At 34.2% G+C, this 27,509-nt stretch overlaps 1 protein-coding gene across 1 annotated transcript; it reads right to left on the reverse strand.

Moving 5' to 3' along the window:
- Nucleotides 1–210: 210 nt before the first annotated feature.
- LOC107162232 (homeobox protein Nkx-6.2-like) lies at nucleotides 211–26,796 on the reverse strand. Its single transcript, XM_015509041.2, has 4 exons — nucleotides 26,143–26,796; nucleotides 23,147–23,574; nucleotides 14,243–14,412; nucleotides 211–1,892 (listed from the first exon to the last, which is right to left on the reverse strand). Exons 2-4 carry the CDS (start codon nucleotides 23,553–23,555, stop codon nucleotides 1,677–1,679), a joined length of 795 nt encoding a protein of 264 aa, XP_015364527.1. The 5' UTR covers nucleotides 23,556–23,574; nucleotides 26,143–26,796; the 3' UTR covers nucleotides 211–1,676.
- Nucleotides 26,797–27,509: the final 713 nt, after the last annotated feature.

Consider the following 27,509-nt stretch of genomic DNA (forward strand, 5'->3'; position numbering starts at 1 on the left):
AAATTAAAATTTTTTTTTCCGTTCTGATTTATACTTGAAAATAAGTAGCAAATAAACTCATCGTAAATTATTTTTCTGTACCTATACCATAGAGTTCCATTAACTAAAAAGAAAAAACAAGATGATTATACATAGATATTGGCGGTATTGTTATAATATCGCATTCAAATCTTTAATAGGCAATAAAAATAAATAAATAACGCATCGATGTATATAATAATATTATGTCTTTTTAAATCAACATTTCACTTATTTTTGTTTAAAGATTACATGATTTGTTTAACTTAAGGTTTAGTGGTAAATTATAAGTATAACCGTACATGTGTGTTATAAGTGCAAACGATTATCCAAACGTACCTTCGCTAAATAAATAATATTATTAACAATAATCAAATATAATATGTACAACGTAGTATTCAAAGGGGATATAATATCGTAGTATATTCACATTGTAATTACAACTTAATTATTATATTATATTAAAACCGTTTACTCCCGACATATTATTGTACAACAGACATTACAAGCCGTAAACAAAACCGTAAAAACGTATATTTACCTATTTTAGTATTTTGTATATATACATAATACATACTTGTATGGTATACATTATAATAACATATACAAATATTATCAAGTAAGTGTTGTATCATAATATCTAATATTGTATAATGATCGGCGCACAAAAAAAGCTAATAAAGGATATTATAATATTATATTAAATGAATTATTGAGATGATAATAATGATAATGATAATAATAATAATAATAATAATAATGATCGTCGTCGTCGTCGTCGAAGCGTTGTATACGCTTGGGCGGGCAACACTATACAATGTGGTGAAAGGGTATAGGGGGGGGGGGGGGATACATAGAATATAAACAAAAAGAACAAAATAACGCACACACCGTGCACTATACGTCGTATATGCTTATATTATATACAGAATGTATGGCGAAGATTTGACGAATCAATAAAAATGTAAAACTGTCCATCCACCACGATACTCCCTGTACATAATGCCAGATATACACATTTACATATTATATTATATAGCCGAGTCGCGATAATTCGAACCTAGATAACTTGAAAAACTTGACAACTTGAAATTTTTTTTTATTCTCCAATAACTTAATTTAGATGAATTCAAGTTATAGGTATATCGAATAATATCCCGAATAATGTAACGCAAATTTTTATTCACCTTCAACTTCAAATTATCGCGACTCGACTGTAATATTATGTGATGAGGACCGGTGTAGAGTGTACATGCGACACGGCGCTATGTACTTAATATTATAATATTATATAATACCTATACCGTAATTATATTGCTCTCTAAATTTTTATATAATAACAATAATAATATGCACAAATACCTAAAAAAAATTATGCGATGACTAGACGTTTTGGATAGGCATAAATCTTATGTATTATGTAATATAATAATAATAATAATATAGTTATGTATAAAATATTTGTGTAGTACTTATAAGTTTATAGAAATGTACAAATAATGATAATAATAATATTTATCATCATCATCATTATCATTGGAATTGTACAGCGTGCGTGGGTTATCGATGTACCTACAAGTACTCGGAACTCAACGGGTTTATTCGTGAGTCTTCAGGTCCAAGGTGCCAGGGTGACCGACGCCTGGCCAAGCCTGATGCTATATACTTCCACCGATGCCACCACCACCTCCACCTCCACCACCGCCTCCATAGTGAGCAGCCAATTCCCTTTTGAGCCGTTTGGCCGCACTATCGTCACGCATGTCTTCGTCTTCGTCGCTCTCGTCGGCCGCCTCTTCTTGCTTCCTCTTGGCCGTGGCCATCTCGGCCGCGTGCTTTTTCCGCCACTTAGTCCTCCGGTTTTGGAACCACACCTGGAAAACGATAAAAATCCACAAATTAAATTTAGATCCTTACATACGATGGGTATGCAATTTTTAGCATTTGATTTAATAAATATATGATATAGCTTAGCAAATAAGACATCCAAATAATCAAACGTCGAAATCGTTTTTAAAATAACGCATAATATGTGTCGAACAATAACAGTTGTAGTATATAACGAATTAATAATAACTGCTTAAGACTGGCGGTGAGTTATAGTACCTATGCTGCAACATGCGAGGGCGGTTGTGTGATGATTATGGAAACGAACTGCTGCAGTGTATATAATATACATATAACATATGTATAAATATATACTTCTAACACCGCTCGCATATGTATTTATATATAATTAAATATATGCGTATAAACTATATAATGTATATATATATATATATATATATATATATATATATGTATAATATTATCGTTTTCCACATAATTAAAAGAGTTAAGACCACGGCCGTTATTTCGTAGGCTTCGCCGGCGAAGGCGGGAGCGACGGAAAGGGGTTTTTACTGGATATAAATATATATATATATATATATATAAACAGGTGCGTATATCTACTGCGATACACGGCTATACATATATTATATACCTATTAAGTATATATAGGTACGAGACGGCGAGAGGAAACGGAAGGGCTAAAACTTTATATTATATCGCTGTATGCGATTTTAATTATAAAGTTAAACCATTTGCGGGGGGAACGGCCCGTAATTAAGACCGTCCGGGGGCCGTTTGTGCCGGTGTATTTGCAAATTACGCGGTATTTAGGCGTCCATGTATTCGCCATTAATCAACCCCCGGGCTTTTGCAAAGGTCGTTAGACGGTCTTGTTTTTAATAACCGCATTAAGACGACGCCATCTGGAGTGCGCGCGCGCTCACCACCGCCACCTACTCATCGGCCGTCCCCCTATAACGCCCCCCCCCGCCCACCATGTTCCATCACAACCGCCATCCGCAACTCTTGCCGACGCTCTGTAGTCCGTGGCGCGCTTACTCCCCTCTCCTCCTTCACCCACCCCTCACCCCCGACGAATCTACGTTATACAGCAATAATCTCGACGTCACATCTTGCAACGTCTTGCGAATGCCGCCGCCGCCGCCGCCCCCCGCGCGAGCGTGTTCGATAATACTACTAATTGCGGAGGGGGGGGGACGGTTTGCTTTACAAGCTGACGAGATCAAAATTGCTTCGAGCGGAACCAGCACGGTGAGTGAAGTGGTAATTCGCAGTGTTGCCAACCCCATAACGACGACGACGATGGTATATATAGTTTATAATATATGTCTCCCCAATTACATTACTCACAACCACCCCCGCCCATCACTATACCTACCACTTTGGACTACGCGCGCACAGTATTTGATGATCTGGACGGGTAAATGTCGTGTTTATATAATATATTAATATATAGTTTTAATGGCATTATCTGCTTGACCACACTCATCACTTGTCCGTTTATTAATATTAAATATGATTTAATTGATCCATTATTAATATTATGCAAGCATTGTGACGTTAACTATATAAAATCAGCTCTATAATATAGAAACTAATATTTTTATCATGATTTTACAGCCGCAGTACTTGACATACATGCACAAGATCCATTTTTAAAATACGACAGTTTCTGTAATTTAGTAGTGCCTATTATAGCCGACTGTTCACACCGACTGAACTATATACCGTGAGTATTGTATGATATACGTAGTTACGCGTATTATACCTATAATAAGTTTATATAAGAGACGAATGAAAAAATACACGGAATAGGGTTTATATCCGTATAGTGATAACGTGACTTTTGAACAAGTTGATCTGACTAAACAGTTTGGTGATAAAATATAATACATATACATATACATAGGAATATAAAAATAGTATAACGAACGGTATAAAACGAATTTGAAGGCAGCTTTAATTTAACATTTTCGTTTTTATGTTCCATTCAAATTAATTAACGACGTCGAGCACAAGGTATTAAAGGAAATTAAATCGGATGAAAATTAAAAACGGCTCTCGGAAGTGAATATTAAACCGCATAATCTGCGACCTGGTATTAATAATAATAATAATAAAAAATAAAAAACACACGAAAACTGCTCTTTTTATATACGCGCAATGGAGACGATTTTTTTTACGCCCTGTACGTGCCCTCACCTCAACACATTCGCGATCATTTTTTTTTCATGCCGTGTTTTTATTATCATCATTTTATACATTTAAAACAGGCGGGCCAAGTGCTCTCCAGGGCGTTTGTCATTTGAATAAAAAGCGCGCGCAATGTGCGGTTGAAAAGTTTTTTAACCTGCACCCCCGACGGTATTAATTTACATTTTGTGCCGCCAACCCATCCTGCTCTCTCGCTGTACTGCCGCCTCCGCCGTCGTCATGTCGTGTGTATATATACATGAATATACCGTAACAACGGGTTATGTCATTAAAAAAAATAATCTACCCCAGGACAAATTAAATAAGACCGGAAAGGGATGCATATCTATCTATTGTCTGTACTGTATATACATACATGTACGCTAGCACGCAATCGTTTTCGACGGAATTTTACCACGCTGCTAAATTGAGCAAAAAACCACGTGCGACTATCAAAACTCGCAGTTTTACTATTATGAATATAAGGCGGCCCATTAACTTAAAAAAATGCTCGTTCAAAACCTTGTTTAATCAGCTAAAAATTTAATATATAAATATGTACATGCAATCCATGGTGAGTGTGAAATTTTTCAATAGCACGTGGCCATAAAGTTAAGTAAACCTACAGAAGTTAGTATAGTTATCATAGATGAAAAATATGAAAATCTCTAACGATAAACTTGACAAGCGTGTTCAAAAATCATACCATAATATTGGTGGCGTATAGGAAATAATGGCATCAGTTAGTGATATTCACTATAGTGAATCACAAAAGTTAGCATAAACCGAAAAACACTTTAAACAATTTTTTTGTCTTTGTTTTTTAGGTGGGCACCTACACAGTTTAATCGGGGTAAGTCTGTTAAGGTCTTACACTTCTCATCAATAGTATATGATATCCATTTAAAAACGTGCAATAGAAATAGAAATATTTTGTGTATATTTTTATGTTAACTGAAAACAAATACATATTACCTACATTCCAGAATGGACTATTGAGAATGCGAATTCGATGTACCTATACATATATAACCTTAATGTAATAATACAATTGATGGATTTTCGGGGGCGTACATAATAAATATACACCTAATATATATTGTATATCAAAATGAAAATATGCGGCACGATTTCTCTCGTATTTTCTTGTTTGAAAAATCGCGCGTGTAATTACCCGGAAACTTTGGGAAATTGTGCGTGTAAATATACGATTATATAGCTGCAACAGTGTATTTGTATTATGCCCGTGGAAAATATGAGCACACGCGGCTTACCTATATATAATAATGTTATATACAATAAATAGGTACATATATATAATATACACGATATTCGTATACCATATCACGCTCACCTCTATGAACACACACACACACACATATATATAGGTATATATTATTATGTACATATTTGTCCGGTTAATTGCGCGTGTATAGCGCACGTTGTGATTATGTATTCGGTCGAGGCCCGTGGATAGGTTGAGGCGGAGTGGCTGAATAATATAATAATATTAATAATGGAAACGTTAATTAACCGAATCAAAATCGACCCAAACGATATTGTTATACATTATAATACGCACATGTATAGATATATATATATTAATTATACCTTCAGTACAGTAGTACACCTCCATAATATTATATCGGGATTATACGCCATTACGAGATTAATAATAATTAGTCGATTGCGCCGGACGACAATAAAACACGTGGTATATATATATTATATAAACAGCTCTGCGAGCGGAATTGCGGGTCGCGGGTAGGTTGTTGGATCCGAATTATAATTGGACCGATGATAGCTGGACTCGGCGATCCCGATGGACCTAATAGTGCACGAAGCCTGTGGCCAGCAGGTATTACACCGTGGAGGGTATCTGCCACACATATATAACGTTAAAATATATTTATATTATATTATGATGGATTTCGTTCGTTGGAAATCGAATGATGGGTGTACAATTTAATATATGTACGAATGATGTAAAATCGTTTTTTACACTGCAGAAAATAGAATAAATAATATATTAAATAATATAATTTATAATGCAGTGTAATAAATATGTATATACGCGTACGATACGTGGATGGGGGACCGGAGAGGCGATAAATCATCGGAAGTAATCTGATTATGTCGCGGGGTCCGTCGCTTTTTCGCCAATTCCCGGTGCAGGGAAAATGAAAAAAAAAATCCTTGATGTATGCGCATCAACGTCAAACGAAAAACTCGGCCACCGCCGTCGCAATGTTGGCCCGACGCGCGTACGATAGATTTATTAGGTCGGTAACACAAAATCGTTTTTATCCATATTTCTATTATTCCCGAATTTATGTTTTCACCCCAATTCCGTCATTCGATCACTAAACTGCAGCAGCCCGTATAGTTTATATAATTATATTTAATAACATCACATGGCTGCAAACGGTTTAGTGCTATAGGTGCTGAAATTCTGATCTAATAATAGATATTAAATTTATTTTATTTACGAAAAATAATCTGAAAGTACATCAATATACCTAATGAATTTTAGAAACGCAGTTAAGACTAACTATGTATTAAAAACTATAATATATTACATATATGTGCCTATAAAAGCATGTTTATACTTTGATATATAAAGTACAAATTTACATGAAAAATATTATTATAGATACCGCAAACCGTGGTAAAAGCGAAGCAATAGTTACAAGGTGATGAGACTTTATGTATGGCCAACGTAGACATTCATAGTATTATAAAGTATTGTAACTATATTACCTTGAAACAGAAAAATCGCGGGGATGAATAATATATATATATAATGATGATTATGACGGTAGAAAAAATTATTATAATTATTATCGTTCCGACAGTGATGCAAGTGGCCTAGTGGTGGGGGGAAGGATGAAGGCGAGGAAGCGCGTTTCGGAGTTGGACGAATACGACCGTTTTTTTCGCTTTATTTATGTATTTTTTTCGACGCTACCGCCGCCTCTGGTACATACATACGATGTTATCGCGTCGCCACTGTCGTATATACCTATATAAAAATATACATATCCATGTATATACACACGTGCAATAAATTTATTCAAATGCTATTCGGAAATTATCTTCGAACATGATCGAGCACTGCGTATATACTGTGAACACCACATTTAAACACATATATAATATTATATATACGCGAATTCAAATTTGCGCGCTTGCGATTTTTAAACTTGTCGTTCCGCCTATACATGTTATATATACCGGCTCCACCCGCCCCGAACACCTATACCCGCCTAATGTACCGCAGATGGTATCGAACACACACGCTCGCTAGACCGGGGATGATGGCCACGCGGTACATTATTATGCTAATTTAGGGATTTCCGGGACGCGTGTATGTACAATGTATACCGGCCGGGTGTGTGTGCATGGTGTATATACGATAGTGGGCGGGGAAGAAATCCCTAGAATTATGTTTTAATTAATCGAGTGTTAGACAAGTTAATGCCGAACCAACGCCTCGAACGCACATCTATTGCATATATATTATATTGTGAATAATATATCTATATATAAATATAGATATCTGGTAGGTAGGTATAATAATACGTATATACCTGTGTAATGTGGCTGCTGTATAAATGGATCTTGAATGGTAATACTGTACTGATCTGAAACTCGTGGGTCACAGATGAAAATAAACTCCTAATATAATACTATTGAAAGAAAAATACTAGACTTTAGACTATAAAGACTTTGGACGACTAATAAAATTTAATATCTACAACCGGAAAATGGAGACGAATGAAAAACGCGTATATATACAGCTATAGAAACTATGCATATGTATATAGTGTGTATAGGTGTATATATATATATAGGTGATTATAGGATATTGTGTATATATATATATATACATAATATAGCAAAAAGAATATACATTTTAAAGACTATCAAAAAACGCAGCCTCTATCGTCAGCGATGAGTAGCCATGGCAAAGTTAAAAACCTCTACTAAGGATAGTCTTGTAACAAAAACCAGCCTTTAGGGAAAACATCGATGGCAAAACCAAGAATATACAATAAGGCATGGCCACATGAGATTAATGTTACAGCAGTTATAAACAGGACGTTTGTAAAACGTGTACCGAATGAAAGATTTTGTCAATTAATAAATGAGACAGCTGGTTTGATGATATAGGTTAATGGATTTGACGGTTCTTGCAGATGTTAAAATATATAAAATATAAACCCCCATATTTTTTTTACAAAATATGGCCAGAAAAAAATTTGGCGTCTGTCTCAGCAGCAATAATGCGTTTTCGCGTTTGTCTTCTTACATTGCAAAAAAACAGGAAGGAATATATCATTACAAATATAAAGTTTAAACTTCAAAATAATAAATATATGTAATATATAGCACTAGTGTGTGTACGCAACCATGAATCGTATATACATGATGTATTCGCGAGTGTTTGAGGATAACGCGTGTCCTTATCGCAGCCACGCGCGCCGGGTAATCCGTGGTAATGCCGTATCGGCCACAACACATCCCAAACAACGCCGCGATGTAATTGCGTATTAAAATTCAAATTTAATCCGGTAGGAAAAAAAACAAAACGAAATGGTGACTTTATAGGACTGCGATTTTATGCTGCTGTAGTTTATAGAGCACGATGCATCGTCTGTAATTATATATACATTTAACATAAAATATATTGACGACACGCGTTAGACATTATATAAACATTATTCGGGGGAGCGACGTTGTACCGCGATCGTTTGGAAAATAATGGATTTATGTAGTGTATATATATATTCCTATAAAAATGTACATACACACACCCGTGTCTATACACATACTGCTATCGACTATAGATATCTACTACATAATATATAAGATGTTAACACGGTTACTACATAATATATTATAGTTTTCATTGCACGGCTTGATTTGACGAGAATCACTTCCTTTTTAAAATAGTATCACCATCATCCATTACTGTACCTATAATTGCAAATACATGAAGTAATATTGGTATAATAGTTACTATAGTACCTACATATACTTTTATTTTTTTTTTTTTTTTTCCGAGTGACATTTTCAATATTATACCTATTATTATTCCTTAGAGACACGTGTTTTGCATTCCTTATAGGTGTCTTTTTTCCCGATAAATTCTAATAAAGCAGGGAATATAATGTAATATTTAATAATACACCGATGTTTAAAGAACGTTAGAAATTTCAGAACAATACCGTAAACATTACAAAGCGTGTATTTTTTAATTAATTTTCTCTAAGTGTGAATGGAACTTTACTTTTCAACTGTTACAATGTATAAGTATTTGTACACATTATGTACCTATATATATATTATATATATTTATATCTGTTTTAATAATTTTACTATTGTGAAATAAATTAATTTGAATGCGTTAAATGTATACTTTAAATATAATAATATTTTACACGAATATTGTTATTTTAATAACATAAACAATTACACCGCAACGAAATGCAGCACGATATGTAATATTTATATGCAGCATAGACTTAACTCACATTTTCTTACAACGGTAAGAAAATGAAATGCAACGCGAATAGGAATGCAACGAACTTTCAGCATGCAATAAATCGTGTACGAATCACAATATATAATATCATTCCCGTTTCGGCCGTGTTAAAACGTTTTTGCGTCATCATATTTTATAAATTACATTATATTATATACACACGACGATGTAATGGGCGGTGTATTTATCGTCACCACGTCTAACGGAACACTTAATTTATATTTACACCACGCAAGAACAACCCTCTCTCGCTTGCATTATTTTATTATTATTGTGTATATTATAATGTATAGATTTTTTTTTTAAATTGATTACATCGCAAAAAACCGATGACCGCCGTTCAAGCTTGCAGTGTATATTTATATATATATATATATGCGGCGTGCAATGTTAGAATACAATATACATATATATAGATATGTATAAGCGTAAGCATATAATAATTGGTTTATCGAGTCAAACCCTTCGCGAGCCGAAGGGGTGTGCACCGCCAAAGTGTACGTATACGCGCGTTCACGGACGGTTAACCCGACGAACAGGGATCCCATCGGTATCGCGGTGGCGGCGTACCCATATGGCGTTTTCTCAACGACTAATCCGATTTGGCCCACTAATGCGTAGTACATACGTGTGCACGCGCGTTTTGGGTTTCATACATTATACTGTGTTATTAGATATTATATTATTATATATATATATATACACAAGCAAAAACCAAAACGAAAACATCGAACCCGTTTGGCATGTAAGTTCCATTGTTATACTACAACCCCCTCCTCCGCACACACGCATATGAATAAGTATATGGAGAAAAAGAGATATTGCTTCATTTGAACTAAAATAATTAATCGGTACCTACTACATATATATATAAATTATTGAACGTGATGCGGAAATCTCGTTTGATCATACTCGATTATTCATATATATATATATACCCATATATAGGTACTGCATGTTCTAACTTTGTCGTTTTTATTACAAACGTATAATATTACCTATGTACACTTTCGAGTCTATACATGTTAAACTAAACATAACGCTAATAACAGTGAGTATATATACATAATTCATTTATACAAGATGTACATATACACTAACGCCGTCGTATTAAGCCTTTTAGCAAACGCCATTAAGGCCGGATAAGTCCAACGTCTCGGGAGACCGCGGAAAACGGTGGTGGTGCTTTTCTTAACCTCAAATTATGCTCGTATATAATGCGATATCGAACTGCAAACACGCTCTGTGGTAGAGAGTTGATTGCCGACTAACAGTGTCTTAAAGACGCAACCGATTATATAATATAGGTTTAATATGTATACCTATATAATATAATGTATATACGTAAATATAAATATTATCCTCCGATCTGTTACCGCACACAATTTATGGATCCGTGGTATTCGGGTATAGTAGGATCATCATATTATTATTGCATAGGCAATTATAAAATTTCTGTATGGGAATCATGTTTAAATTATTTTAATATTGTGATCGCTCATAACACTTAATTAAGTTATAATTACTATAATAATCGATGAATATAAACGAAACGTGACTAGCGATAAACATAAAACTGTAAAAACCAAAGAATTTTCACAAACGGCTACATTACTCGGGTTGATAAATGAATAATTGTTCTTATATAGTAGGTAGCACACGAACAAAAAATGAAAACACGCCGTTCCAAAAATGTATAAACAAGCCATTATACTTCCAAACAACGTTATTATGTGTATATGTATATTGTATATTGTATATATATATTACGTATTTATGTAGAACTTTCATAAAACAGAAAACGGAATATTATACACGCGCGGGAGTATGAATCACTTAAAACCCGTATCAGATGATGCGATGAGTCTTTTATGTACAATAATAAAATTAAACGTGGCGGACGTGAAGGAAATAATATATATATTATTTCAGAGAAACGGGACGAGGGGTAAATGTTAAAACTGCAATATTCGTCGAGTAGTAGGTATACATAATATCACCGCCACAAACACCATACTACCGTAGTACCGTTATAATATACGCATATTATACAGTAGGTGTAGACAATATACGCCTACGTTTAGAATAATATGTTCTACCGTGTCGCGATGTTTTTTTTTTTTTAAATTCTCGCACATATTGTTGATAATATAGGTATTGGACGAAGCATGTTTATAATTGCAATAAAATATGCAAATTATAACGCATTATAATTTTATATATATTAGGTACTTTTTCGCTATAGATAACAATAAAAAATAAATATTTACTATATGATGATCAGGCAACTGTTCCTACTGTTTTAAATTTTTATAAAGTGGATATATGAAAATATTCCGAGTTGATATATTATAAAAAGAAATGCTTGTTATAACTAAAGTAATGTTGTATAAAAATAATAGTGGGATAACCGATCTAAGACGAACGGCCGATACGCGAACTGCAAGTCTCGTTGTCTCGACTCATGCAGTAGTAATGTCGGGAAGGCGGCAATCATCACACAAGTTTTTATGATAATGGCTAGAGGAATTATACGTGAGTGTGGGTAATGGCCAACGGATGCTAATTTAATATATAAGTATAGTGTTTTAGCAATAACTACGACATTTAATTACAAATATGATGATCGAAATTTATCGGTATGGTCACCAGTGGTACAACTATAGGGGGACTCCGGATCCTCCCCCCCCCCTTGGCACGTATAATATCATTGTTAGTAAAAACATATAATCATTGTTTACATACAAATTAAGATGGTTAATTTTATCGAACCCTCCGGCCGTATATGAAAAATGTCTGTCTACGCCACTGATTGCGACGTTTTTATCGTGGGTTTTTGGTGCTGCAAGGTTTGGGTGGAATATTATAAGGACAACTTTACTATATCCGTAAACCCTGAAAAACGTCCGGTTCGCCACACTAGACCGACGATAATATGAGACTCTCGAGTGATGTCATATCGTTATTGTAACATTAAAAACGTGTATTTATGTACACATTGCACACATGACATATTATAATATATATACATATAATATAATACATCGAACATTATGCCGACGATGATATAGGAGGAAGGACGTGTTTTGACTAACGCGAAACACGCTTGTTTGCACGACTTGTCCCGCGCCCATGTAATAATAATAATAATAATATGTTGATGTGTACATACGCGACGCGCACACGACCGGGACACGTGCACTTTTTATATAGAGATTAATACGACGGTGCGCGGGAGGCGTTACACAAGCAGCGGTTACAAGCGGCGGGCTCGACAAGGAAGGGGGTGAGGATGGTGGATGCGTGCACTAATGAAGCGTCGTCATCGAGTGTCGGATGTTTGCGGCCGGCGGACGAGCGGGCGAGTGCTGCAGGATTCGACAGCGGCGGCGGAGGCAGCGTGACGGTGACGGAGGGCGCTGCGCTGTTCTGCCGCCCCTGCACGTCGGCGTGATTTATGGCATCACCGACACCGCCGCCGCCGACGCGGCCGCCGCTGTCGACGGACAGAGTATAACGGTGTCGGCCGGGGTTGGCTCGGCGGGAAAAACGACGGAGCGGATCGTTAGCGCTTCTTCGCGGGGCAATTAAAAGCGCCCAGCAGTGCCGGCCGCCGTGTCGGTTACCGTGGTAACGGTTGTTTGAGGAAGAGACAAGTGCACAGCGCTTATATATTATATACATATACGCGAACGGGATAAACGTGGTGGCGGCGGCGTCGCGGTGGGTGTCCTGACTGGTGAGCGGCGGTGGTGGTGGTGGTTGTGGTGGTTCGCGGGGTTATGCCGTGGCGGCGGCGGCATAACAACCCGAAACCCCGTCACTATAATTGGAGGATTACACAGATAATTGAATCGCCCTCAACGCGTGGCGACAGTGTGTGTGTGTGCATTCTATACGTATGTTTATATATATGTATCGCAAAGGGACGTTAGTACGCGGTAGCGGATGTGGCCGGGGGTGGGGAGACGCGTTGAAACCACACAACGACGCCTTTCAATAAAAATGTAAATTTGTATAAAATATAATATTATAATTTTTAATAAAAAACGACGAAAAAATCCTCCTACTCGTATTATATATAATACGCGTATATAATAATAATAATAATAATATATTATATATGTATGTAAGCGGGAAAATAATTCAAGCGCCTGCCGTCACTTAAGCCCGTCTGTATAATTATGTATTATGTATATATAGCTGCTGAATGCGCCAACTATTACGCTGCAGCCGACGAAATTATAATAACATTTTGTTTCTGCAGGGGGTCCCTATAAGGTAGGTATTATATATGTCATAATAAGTATACCGATATTTATCCGTTCTATGTACAATACATATATATATATATATATATATATATAGATAAATATGTATATAATCGCTACCTACACAAATACATTCACGTGACGTCTGGTGACGATTTCCGCCGTTTTAAGAGTGTCCAGGGGACTTGAACTATTTCAAAAGACTATTAAATTTGTGTCTATATAAAAAATGACCTCGAAGACAGAATCAAAATATAATATCAAAAAATACCAAATGTATATGCGAATAATTGTACCACATGCGGTGTTAGTGCAATATTATAATACGACTATGTTTAATGTAATTATGGTATCTTACCTTCACTTGAGATTCGGTCATGCCCAGTGCGTACGCCAATTTCGCCCGTTCCGGACCCGCCAGGTACTTGGTCTGCTCAAAAGTCTTCTCGAGCGCGAAGATCTGTTGCCCGCTGAACGTGGGCCTCGTATGCTTCTTTTTGCCGTCTTTTTCTTGATTCGAATTGTTCACTAGAAAACATATCACCACGATTATTTTTCAATATTATTATACTGTTTTTATTATTTATTATAATATGTATTACTCAACACACGTTATTTTAAAAATATCATTGCACAACCTAAAATACTTTATACGAGTATACATATTATTAACACTTATACTCTATTGCAGTTGTTGATGTTATACACATAATATATAATATAATATTTACTTTCATACATTATTATACTATCGATCTTATTATGACGAGTTATCAGTATAATGATAGCAGAAGAATATAATGATAATGCATAAACAATCAACGCGTGTAATACACTAAAATATATTGTTGTACATATATATATACAAAATATATGTATCATACACACATCTAGAGCAAAAATCATTGTGTTGGATCATTTCATACAATAAAGGAAAATAATAAAAAATAAACTTTTACTCGATTTGTTCCGTCTATATACACCATCCTGCAATTGTTCGTACATGTATTGTAACGTCGTAAACTCTTAGCGACAATTTCAAATAACTCCGGAATAGCTCTTATTATTATCGAATTTTGGTATGCTCCTATATATATATATGTGGTGGTATAAAAATAAAGGAAACGTCTCCAAGCAATATAGAAACAATAACATATAAAATAACAACGTTTCCCATGCGGCGGCGGTGGTGGTGGCGTTTCCTTTTCGATATTGCCGGCAAATAGTTATCGTAAACACAACAATCTGGCCGAATGATCGTTGCGGTCGATTTTCAGGGCGCCGAAACACGCTGCACGTATATAATCTATATATATAGCATCTCTCCACGCTTTCGGTTTCTCTCTCTCTCTCTCGCTCTTACTTTATTTTCGTGTCTTTTTCCCCTACGCTCCTTCTCCGCACTCACACAGACACGCATACTTACAATATATATATATATATATATATATATATCGTTTAAAACAACGAACAAAAGTAATATAATAAAAGGAGCAGCAGCCCAACAACATAAAATACGTTTAAAACGAACGCGTGTGGAGAAAATAAATAGCTTATATACAGTGTACGATGTACGTATATCGTGTGTTCGTGTGTGTGGATATGATATATATTATTTTTTTTTGCCGGAGGAGAAAAACCGCGAGGGAAAGCGGTGTGATGATGCAAGTGTATGTGTGCAGCGTGTGTGTAAGGCACCAAGGGATGTCGGAAATAGCGGCTTGACGGCCGGGAGGACGACAGAAAAGGGGCGTTATGTTTTTATCACTCGCTCGACGAGACGAGCAATATATGGAACGGGGGCGGTGGACGATATTCAGGGTTCCGGGAAAGCGTGTCAACGAGAATTTCATTTTGTTAACACAATCCACGGCGGCGGCGGTGGTGGTGTCGCACACACACGCACGTGTACCCCCCCGAAAAACGTTGTTTTCGTCTTCACGTCCCTTCGCCGCCATCATATCCTGCAGCACGCACCCGCGGAGGAGAATAAGAAAAACCAAATAAACGATCTATTTCTCGGCGGCGGCGCCCGGGGACCGCCAAATCCCGTTTACTGCATTTCAATGTAATTCCGCCGGCTTTCGCCGCAGCCCGCCATCGCACTTTAGCGCGCACGCGTGTGTATATATACACGACACACGCATACATATGTATATATATCATATAATATATATACAGAAAATTACGCCGTTACGCCCATCTTTGTGACTTTTTTTTACTCGGGAAATGGATAAAACGAAAAAAGAGAAACCCACCCGGTCGTGCCTGCACGACGCTGCTGTGCAGTGGTGAACAATGCGACAGACTGCTTATCGTGGAAACCGCCCCCCCCCCCCCCCGAACCCGCTGCAGCAATCGAACACGTCTTTAAACGTGAATAACTATAAAAACTTCTTACCGTATAGTCCTATAGTTATACACAATATATACGCGATGTAAAAAATCATAAACGTATTGTTATCAAAATGATATAATTCTTAAGTGTTCTTGACTTCTAGTGTAAATAATATATTATGTATTATATATTATATAGGTATTGTATAACTGAATCTATACTCTTTGATATTACAGTTGTTTAGTTGTGACCCAATTGAGTTCCCGAGCTCAGAAATATTTCAATAATATATAGTATGTAATATTCGTGAATCGATCTCCCAACCGATGTATAATATTTACTAATTATTTCTAACTATATTATAAGTAAGCCTAAACGATTCGACTGGGAAATTGAATTAAGGATTCGATTATTCGAATACTATACAATATATAATTCAATAAAAAACATCATGATTCATGATTAGATATTAAAAAAAAAAACTTTCGACAAATATAAAACAAAGAGACTATATTATTTGCAAAATGTTGATCGTATAAATCTATATTAAGATTTTCAACACACAAAATGAAATATAATTATATGCATTTTCACGAAGTACCTATGCCATTCGTATTGTACCTACCAACTCGTATAATAATACATCATCATCAATTTGGTTTTTTCGGCGTGAAAATGGAGAAAAAGAAAAAGAATATTATACGATGAGCAAAAAAAAATGTATGGGAAAAAAGCCTTTTCAGTTATCCCTTCGTATATTAAATGGATGATGATACGGACTTGTATCGGATTGGGTGTGCATGTGTGTGTACGTGTCGTTTTAGAGACGGCACACATGCCGTTACACGGAATTTCGGGTCGGCCGGCGATATTATTAAGCTTTAATACCGCGCGCGCTCGTTTATATATAATATATATATACACACACACACAAACACACACACCACTATAGGACGGAAGCTAGCTGCGGTGCGGTCCCTTTAAATCATTACATAATTTGACCCTTATAAAATTCTCCTCCTGCCCATCACCCATCCACACACGTCATCCGGTGGGTGCGCGAATGAGGGGAAAACAACAGTGGCGGCGGCCGATATATATATATATGCATTACAGCGTGTTGCAGTGTATACTGTAAACGACGACGATGACGACGACGACGACGACGATAAGGGCAGGAGTGGCGGCTATATAATATCGTCGTCCCCCACATTGTTTGACACTGTGACGGAAGCTAATTGAATAGTTTGTAGATTGAAAATACGATATCGCGGGCCTGCACTGTATTCAAGCGCGGGGGATGATGACCGCGCAGCGGGCGGGCTATATATAAGGGTAGGTGTACGCGCGCGCAAGCACTCGCGCGAATTCAGCCGAACGCCCGCCCGCGAGACGATGCAGGCGGCGGCGGCGGCGGCGGTCAGTTCCGCCGGAGATTACCGCACGCCATAACACTTTCGCCACGCCGCAACAGCTTGCGCCGCCGAACCGCCACCAACGCACAGGCCATAAGGACTGCAGCGCAGCTTTAAATTATTATATTGTATAGAACTGCTCTCATATATAATACATTAACACACGTGTGCGGACCGGACGAATAATAATTTCATCATACGTGTGCGCGCCGTGTACTTTATATAAATATAATATTACCTATTATATAGGTATAACATATTATATATTATATCACTATTATTTATTGATCATTATATACGTATAATACATAGGTACGTTTTATATAAAATTGTGAAACAAGGTTTATTTTATATGCATCATATAATAGTACAACTTGAATTCATGAAAAATAATGAATTTAAGCAGAAATACGAGAAATCTTAACAAACCTAGCTAATATGATAATAGTGATGCTTTAGGAATTTTCCGATTTTTGTATAATACCTATATGTTGCGTTGAATTCAGTAATTCCGATTATGTGAGTGTAGAACGCATTTAACTTTATTATTTTTTAAGGTATGAGAGATAATAAATCATATGTAGAGTTAAGTTCAGCAAAATGAAAATTTCAATTGAATATTTCAAACACCTATAGGTATCTATTACTACTATACGTATAAACGTCATTCATTATTATACGTGCGTACCGCCCAGTAAAGTTTATTTTTCAAATAACGTTCATCGGTCTCAAAAATGTGACTAAAATCTTCAGTATGATCGTAAATACATGTAATATGGAGAATATAAAGGTACAATAGTCAATAATAATAATAATCATAAAAGATTCGCGTCCCTTCTCTTATCGCTTTATAAAAACAACAGAGTTTAGATGTAATACACCGTGCTTTGAGTATATGCTACGTAATTTTAAAAAGAAATGTGTTTTAATATGAGCCTCCACGCGCCGTGGTATATAATTGCCAATAAACCCAAACGAATTTAATATTATAAACGCGTACGATATTAAACGTTTATTATTATTTTTTAATAGTTTATATACAGTCAATGCTATTGAACTGCGATGACCGATTGTAATTTGGCGAGAACCATAAAAATAATATACGCGACGAACGGTCGAAATAATTATTATTTACGATAACACACGTAACGAATCACCCGGAAAATTGCATAGCGTTTTTGTATATTATAATGATATACATATATGATATATGGACACTCATTATACAGCTTATTGCGTTAACAACATTTCTCGAACATCAAAATTATTATTAATATTTATTTATATTGCGCAAGTCTAATATATTATTAGTCTTTAAACATATTATTTAATATTTTCTATTATATTCGGATACACACACATAATATTATATTATATCGTTCAAAAACCACACCACACACCTCCACAATACATTAAGTTTACGTATATAGGTACCTAAATAATATTATATGATTATAAACAATATAAACATTATAGAGCCACGTCGCTGCACACTCGCACCCCTTTAAGGAAGTATATATAGAACATACATAATATATAACACTCACGCGGGCGTCCGATATACATATTCTATACGCAATATACTGCAGCAGTTAATATGGCGTATACACACGACGGCCATATTGCAGCCCCCGGACAGGATTCTCCCTCGAGGGCGAACCGCTGCAACTCCTATATATAGACTGCACCGCGGCGAAAGCGTAGCCGCTGCAATATACTTATATGTATATGTAATAATAATAATAATAATAATGTATTATATTATTATGAGGGGGGACCATAAATCCCTCGGTCGTGTACCGCGCTTATACGCAGCCGTGAATAAGACGAGTGTACATATAATATATAAAATAATATAATAAACCAACCCCTTTTTTCTTCCTCTACTATTATTATAATATATAAGATATAATATATGACGATTTCGCGACAATAATAAAATAAAATACTCGACTATACTCTTGGTCTGTGCTGCAGCTATATGTATAGGTATATAGGTACGCTGCAGTACGCATAATATAATATTATCTACAAAATAATATGAATGCGCACGCGGTATTTATATTATAATAATTTAAATTATGCACATGTGCTGTAGCTGATACACCTATGTGTAATCTATACATATATTATATAATATAAACTCGGTTGATGTACGCATTGATATCGTTATACATATATTATATTGTCATATACACGCACAAGGAGAAAGAGATAGGAGAAAGGTCATCCTGCCATTATGAGCAAGTGTATCAGATATATATATGTGTGTGTGTGTATGTTATTATTATTATTATGCCCATAAACCAAACCAATTAATTCTTCCTCGCCCGGTGGTATACCATAGCTATAATATTATTATATTTATTGTTTTTTATGATCCTTTGTTGTCAGTTTCGCGACAAACGTTATAATTGAAAAAAAATACACCTACACACATATAATATGTATATGTATATATGCGCCAATTAGACACACGCAACAGTCGCCGTATTATAGGTGCGTTTATATTATTATGTGTATATATAATGTACATAACTATTTTTTGTTGTTGTTGTTATTGCGATCATTAAAAAAATTTTAAATGTCGCTCAAATAGACTGTATGCGTATTATATCCTACACACAACAAACCGAGTATTATATGATGGTGACGACGTATATATAATATATTATTAAGGGTATATACCTTATCAAAATTTTGCGTTACAAAATTACGTGGCAGAATAACATCATAAGTACAACTTTAAAATAAATTTCCAAACTATACCGCATCTACCTACATGCAATTTTGTAACCCAATAGCACCCAACATTATATATATTATGACTATCACTTGCTAGTGCCAGTATTTCTGTGATTATATCTACCTAATGCATGCAGCGTACAGTATATTAGTGTAATAGTACCTATATACTAAATTTAAAATATTATAGGTACGCAGTAGGTATTTTGTTATAGTATACCCTTGAAATTATAAAAAGTGAAATATAATATATATGCTAGTAAAATAACCAATTTATCGCAGAATGTACTTTACATATTATTTTAGCTATTATACCTATATACTATAAATGTATGTGTAGGTATATCTATAATATAGGATCAATTATTTTTAAAAAACCCAACACCCTGTGAATCAAATATATATATTAATATATATAATATTCAAGTATACACAAATATATTATATTATATACATAATATATAGGTTCTCTATATCAGTGCTTCTCAACCTTTTTTTTTATAGGGCCTCCTAAATTTAATGTAAAACTGTCAAGATCCCCCCTAACAATTTTATTATTATTTAATAATAGTAATCTAACATTAGACTTTATCGACAATGATTATTAGAACTAAAATCGAAAACATTTTAAATGAAATAAATATTTTAAGTCTTCAAGTTGAGAAGCACTGATCTATGTATATCATAGTCATTATAATAGTCGACACTCAATACCACGCGTGAACAAAGTGCATCAAGTATTTTATGCTTGAATAATATATTACATATTATATATTTAAAACGTGTGCGAGCTACGCCGTATAAGAATATATAATATGATGTGACGAAAGATAATATGGTATATATTATTTTACATACAAAATACAAAAATATACGACGAAATGCACGCTCGTCACGGTGAAACTTTAGCACCCCTAATAATCCTTCTCGGATATATATATATATATATATGTTTGCGGGTTGGAGGAGTATACAGAGCTTTTACCGCAGCCTGTGTGTGTGTGTGTTTTTATCCCCTCGGTTATTTTTTTTTTTTTTTTATGCTGAAAACGAAGTTTTGTGTCCGCGGTGTGCCGGCAGCGGACAAGGGGTTTGCAGCAATCGCACACATCTGTTACCGCTTTTGACCGCCGCGGCGGTTGCCGATATTTGCGCGGACGTCATTTGTCACTGGTCGGTCGAAATCATAGGCCAATAAAAATGCCGTTTTCCCGTCCGTATATATATAATATTATTATACACACACACTCACTCGCATAATTCTCATATGTATATAATAATATACGAAAGCCTGGAATCGCTTAAAATATACATATATACAATATAATATAATATATAATATAATATTGTATATACGAATGCTTAAGAAAAAAATAACTGTAGTAACCTATTTATTAGTACCCATTGACTATTGTATATATAATACAAATATAATAGTAAGCCACGGATATGTCTTATATATTATATACTTTATTAATATTGTCTATTTTAAATGTATCTAAAATGTGTTTATAAAGAATAATGTTAATTTTTTCAAACGTATATTTTGTTAATCTTGAATGTTTTGAATATTTTACAACTATATAGTTATTATGTTTTTTAATTGTAAATTAATTTGTTAATATACAAATATATTATTATTTTTATTTGTATCCATTATAATATTATGTGTAAATAAAAATTCTAGTAGTTTTTTTGTTAATTTGTATAATTAATAATTATAGGGTAGTATTTAGAAGGTTTTTGGATGACTTGGGAACTATAAGCATAATGATGATTTTAAAAATATAGAAATGTATATTAGTGTGGCTATAATTTTTGAAAATAAACATTTTGAAATTTATAAAAATGTAGGTATAGTGTATGAAGCTGGTACAATAGCTAGGGATTATATATATTAGGTGTATATAAACTATATATTATTGAGCATAAATAGTACAAATACTTAACTAAAATATTACATCTATAACCTGTTTATATCTTATATTTATATAATTATTAGAATGTAATATGGATTAGTATAAACTATATATTTTTTAATATTACATTTAGAATATTTCTAATTAGATATAAAAATCCATTTTAATAGGTAACTCAGAAACTATTATAAATTCTTATTCTTAACTTGATTTATAGATGGTATTAACGATTTACAGTAAAAAAAAATTATTTTTATGAAATGAAAATATATAATATGCACCGCTTTAATGAAATAAGAAATCGAAGTATTTCAAATATATAAGCGGTCTTTGAATGTATAAAACTCAATCAAATAAGAGTTATATGAATTATTATAGGTAATAGTACCTAATAATAATATATTATGTATACAATTTTGTAGTAGGTATATAGTTGTAAAAACATATTTGTGAGAGAATAAGATGAATATACCTATTACCTAAACCTATATAATTATTATTATCCTTCCTAATACCATTATATTGAATTTGAATATTCAATGTATTTCTATTTTCAAAATTATACTTATATTAAAAACTATAGGTATATATTATAGGTACCTATACTTATAGACCGTATAGGTATACTTGAAATCAAAATATAGTTAAAACCCCGATCATATATATCATATATATTATCTTTGTAAAATCAATAGAACATATTATCACCACAGCAGTACTTTAAGTAGATAGGTAGGTACCTATATATGTGTTATGTATACTACATATTATGTTATATATTTAAATAAATGCGTGGCATTAAACGTACATAATATATATTATTATATAATGATGGTGTTACTCACGACTAGCTAGCCTGTCCCTCCAGGCGATCGGGTTATTGACCAGACCTTGGAAGCCCGGCCAGTACAGGTTCCTGGTGGTGAGGTCAGCCAACGTGGTGGCCGGGTGCTTGACACCACCGTTGTGGAAGTATGACGCTGCAGCAGCCATCCCGGCGGCCGCGATGCCGGCCACGCTGTTGAACGCCCGCTGCTGGTGGCTGATGGCGGCCGCTGCACCGGTGGTCGGCGGCCGCGACAGTATCTGCTCGATTCCATGTGGGTTGCCCGCCGTGCACCCGTTCTTCATCTCGGTCATGGTGTGCAGAGCAGCAAGAGGTGGACTGCTGCTGCACGGCACGTCCAAAAAGTTGAACATTGGTGACAGCATGTTGTGGTGATGGTGGTGGTGCTGCTGCTGAGACAACATCATCGTAGAGCCCAACGACGACCTAAATATTTGAATGATAAAAAACGTGACAGTTTATTAAATTAGGTATATAAATTGCATTATTTTTAATATAATATATTGTATTTAAAATATATATCATCGATGCAATTATATACATTTTAATACTTAAATATCATATATTATTCCTATCAGTATAGGTACATAAATCAAGAGGATCTCAATAAATTATAAATGTGACATATGTTTTTCGAAATTTAGAATTTTTATTCTATTTCTATATTTATTGACAAATTATGTAATTTAGCACCTGCAATTCAATACAAAAAATCGTGTGTGTATAGTTGTCAATATTATATATAAGTATACACTCTCCGATAAAATTAGGAATAAAGGCCGTTTAAAAGAACTATATCGTCGTATGAAGTCATAATAAGCAGATATTATAGGTATCGTTTATTTTTATAGTGCGTATACCTATAGGTACCTATATAATATATTACACATATTATAATAAATAAAATAAGTTGTTGCAATCATATATTGTAATAATTATATAAATATTGGAAGAATACCTATATGCAATATTATATAACAATATATATACATAATATGTGAATAGGTGATATTATTATGTACTTACATATGGGAAATAGCCTGCTGTATCACTATAATATAGGTATAATATAATGTACATTGTGCGTACCTATTACAGGCTATAATGTCATGTACGTTATAGGTTTTACTGCAGTACAGTATTCGTACATCTATTATAAATATGTGTGAGTGTGAGTGTGTATGTGATATGTATATATACGCGCGCTGTCGTCACGTCCAACCCACGAGGAGACCGTTACATCACAATGATCCCGCGTCACGACCCTCCGAAATGTATATATCGATGTAGAAACTACATAATATAATATAATATATTATTGTTAATGTTCATAATACTGGAAAATTTCCATTCTCATCGCTGCGCAGCTATAGGTACTGCAATTATTATATACGGCGTGGTATATTATTCTAGTTTCATGAATATATATTATATAGGTACCTACATTATTTTACGTATTATTGATACGCACCTATTATATATAATATTGTATTTCAGCTTTTGAGTTCCATAGCTAAGTGTAAAATATCTCTTTGAATGAAAACGATTAACCCATATATTAGCATAATATCTTTAATGTAATACATCTATTTAGGTACTTCTATACACGATTTTAAATTATGGATATTATCCGTAACGATTTGTCGATGTTTAATATTATCATGTATGATGTGGGTAAAATAAAATATATATATACCTGAATATGTACACAGAAAAATATTATATGATACGTTTTTGAATAGATATTGAAAAAAAAAACAACTTATTTATGATATGTCATCAAGCCTACCATTTTTTCTAAACATAAGTGACATAATAACATTGTAATTATTAAACTATATAATAATGTAACATTAAAAGTTCCAAATTTATGTAAAAACATCGCAGAAATATTTCATTGCGCAGAGTAGGGTAAATTCATTAATCAAAATAATAGATTGATTGTAAAAAATAATATTTAGTATATATTATGCTATGTATATAAACACCTACATAATAAAACCTATAATATATTTTAATATAATATAAGGTTATAATATATAAAGGCAACAATAAGTATCTTATAATTTTGGCTAGTGTAAAATTAAGTAAACCTATGGCTTTTTTTATTTTTAAAAATAATTTATCGGTATAGATACGTTTATAAATTTAAAAAAATTATATCCAAATGTACATATGCAATATGTTATACGTTATTAATAATTTTACGAGAATAAAAATCAAAGATATCATAAAAATACCTAATGCAATAGGTAAAGCTAACCTTTTGCTATACGGATAGGTATTAATGGTATTATGTAGACGTTTATATTTGTATAGTTTATTTGTTTATATAGATATTTTAGGAATTAAAAACCACTACCTATGTTAAATTAGTTTAAACAAAATATGATATATATAAGTGGTACCTATATAACTTATTTCGTAAACTGCATGCAGTCTTATATTATATGACGATCGAGAAACTTTCAACTGCATTTATATATATAGGTATACCTATATTATATGATTTAGGTATCTACCTGTTTTATACAAATTCCCGCCACAATCAAAATTTAAAAAAAAAATCTAACAATTTGCTATATTATATTAGATATATTTTAATATATTTCGATATTTGTTGAATAATTAATAAAAGTGGAATTTAAAATTATAACGGTATATAAATTTAGATGGTACATGGTGAATATAGCTTATTCGGTGCGAATTAATTATATAGGTACCTAAACATATGTATATATTTAACGCAAGAATAAGGTATATTTAAGAACCAACTAGGAAAACCTGCAGCCAATATATAAATACACATAATATATACCTTGTAAAGTATGCAAGTAAGATGTGAGAGTGTCATATATTTTTATATTATAAAGTATATGGGGTGTATATAATGTATCTAAATATTGTGTATCTATAATCTATATATGTATAGGTATACCTATTTAATATGTATTATTATAGGTATATATACATTAGATATAAAAATGTACTAACCTGGACGAGTCCTCAGCCTCGCTGGTCGTCCCGCTCTGTGCACCCGGCGATGCCGTCGTGGTGAATGCTTTGCACACCTGACGATTTTCAAAAAGTCACCGTTCGAGGACGGTGACGAGTGCAGCGACGCTATAGGTTATAGGTCGCCGTCTGTCCCACGCAGCGGATCCAGGCTACGAAACGTTTGCGTTCGCCGACCAGTACATAATAACAATAATTCTTATACAGATTTAACGGCGATAGGTATATATATATTATATATAGACGCGCGTTTTTTATTTAACTTTATATATGTATATTAAATTACTAAATAGGTATATAATTCAGGTACCTATTACAATGACGCGTAACGTCGACTTACAAAGTCGTATAATAAGTGCTGACGCGATGTATGAAAATCACAAAAATAAAAATCGTTTTAATCGCGTACCAATATAGTAGTGCAACACTAATATAGGTACACACTAATGTGAATCACGATATACGCACGACGACGACGACGTTTTATATAATATATGCGCACGACGTACAACCGACAACAACGAACCGTATTATAATAATATAATGATGATAAGCGAGATCGAAAAGTGGTCCGCGGCAGACGACCGGTGGATGGATGTGACCGAAAAAAACGACGGACGATAAATGAATGCGTGTGGTGTGCGGCGACACACACCTCAGGCCCAGAGTCACGGGCCGAGCGGAGGGCTGAACCCGCGCGCCGGCCGAGGGCGCCGCCCATCGGGTCCCAGATTGGACGGTCGGCCGTGCCCGCCCACAGGCACCGCCGCCGCTCCCACCGCGCACACTTCCACCGGCGGCGGCTGTGTTAATCAATTACTACTCAACCGAACTCGATTTTAATGCTTTGTTATTATGATGTTCGTTCGTTACGGTTAACAGGGGTTTGCGTGTGTCCCCGCGTCGCCGAGCCACGCCCCGCAAAAAGAATATTGTATTATAATATTTTAATATAGACATAGTTAGGTGTGTGCATATATCCATATTATATTATATGGGATAGCGAAACTAAAAAAAAATTATATATTTATGTATTATAAAATAATAATAAAATATAATATACGCGCGTAAGTAAGTGTGTATCTAACTACACATATATTCGATATTGTGGTCTAATATATATATATATATATATACCTAATTTTTTACGACTTATATATACATATTATAGCTAATTACGATCATTAAATATTTTATGTTTTATCATTATAAATTATACTGCCGGTTTTGTTCTATACATTATATGTATATGTATTTATATATAAGATATATTTACAGATGTAGGTAAACATCTGTAGCAAGATTTATATATATATATATAGATTGATAGATATCTACCTATAATA

The sequence above is a fragment of the Diuraphis noxia genome, unplaced genomic scaffold (assembly GCF_037042655.1).
Source record: "Diuraphis noxia isolate RWA-SAM2 unplaced genomic scaffold, SU_Dnox_SAM2 contig0003, whole genome shotgun sequence".
NCBI lineage: Eukaryota > Metazoa > Arthropoda > Insecta > Hemiptera > Aphididae > Diuraphis > Diuraphis noxia.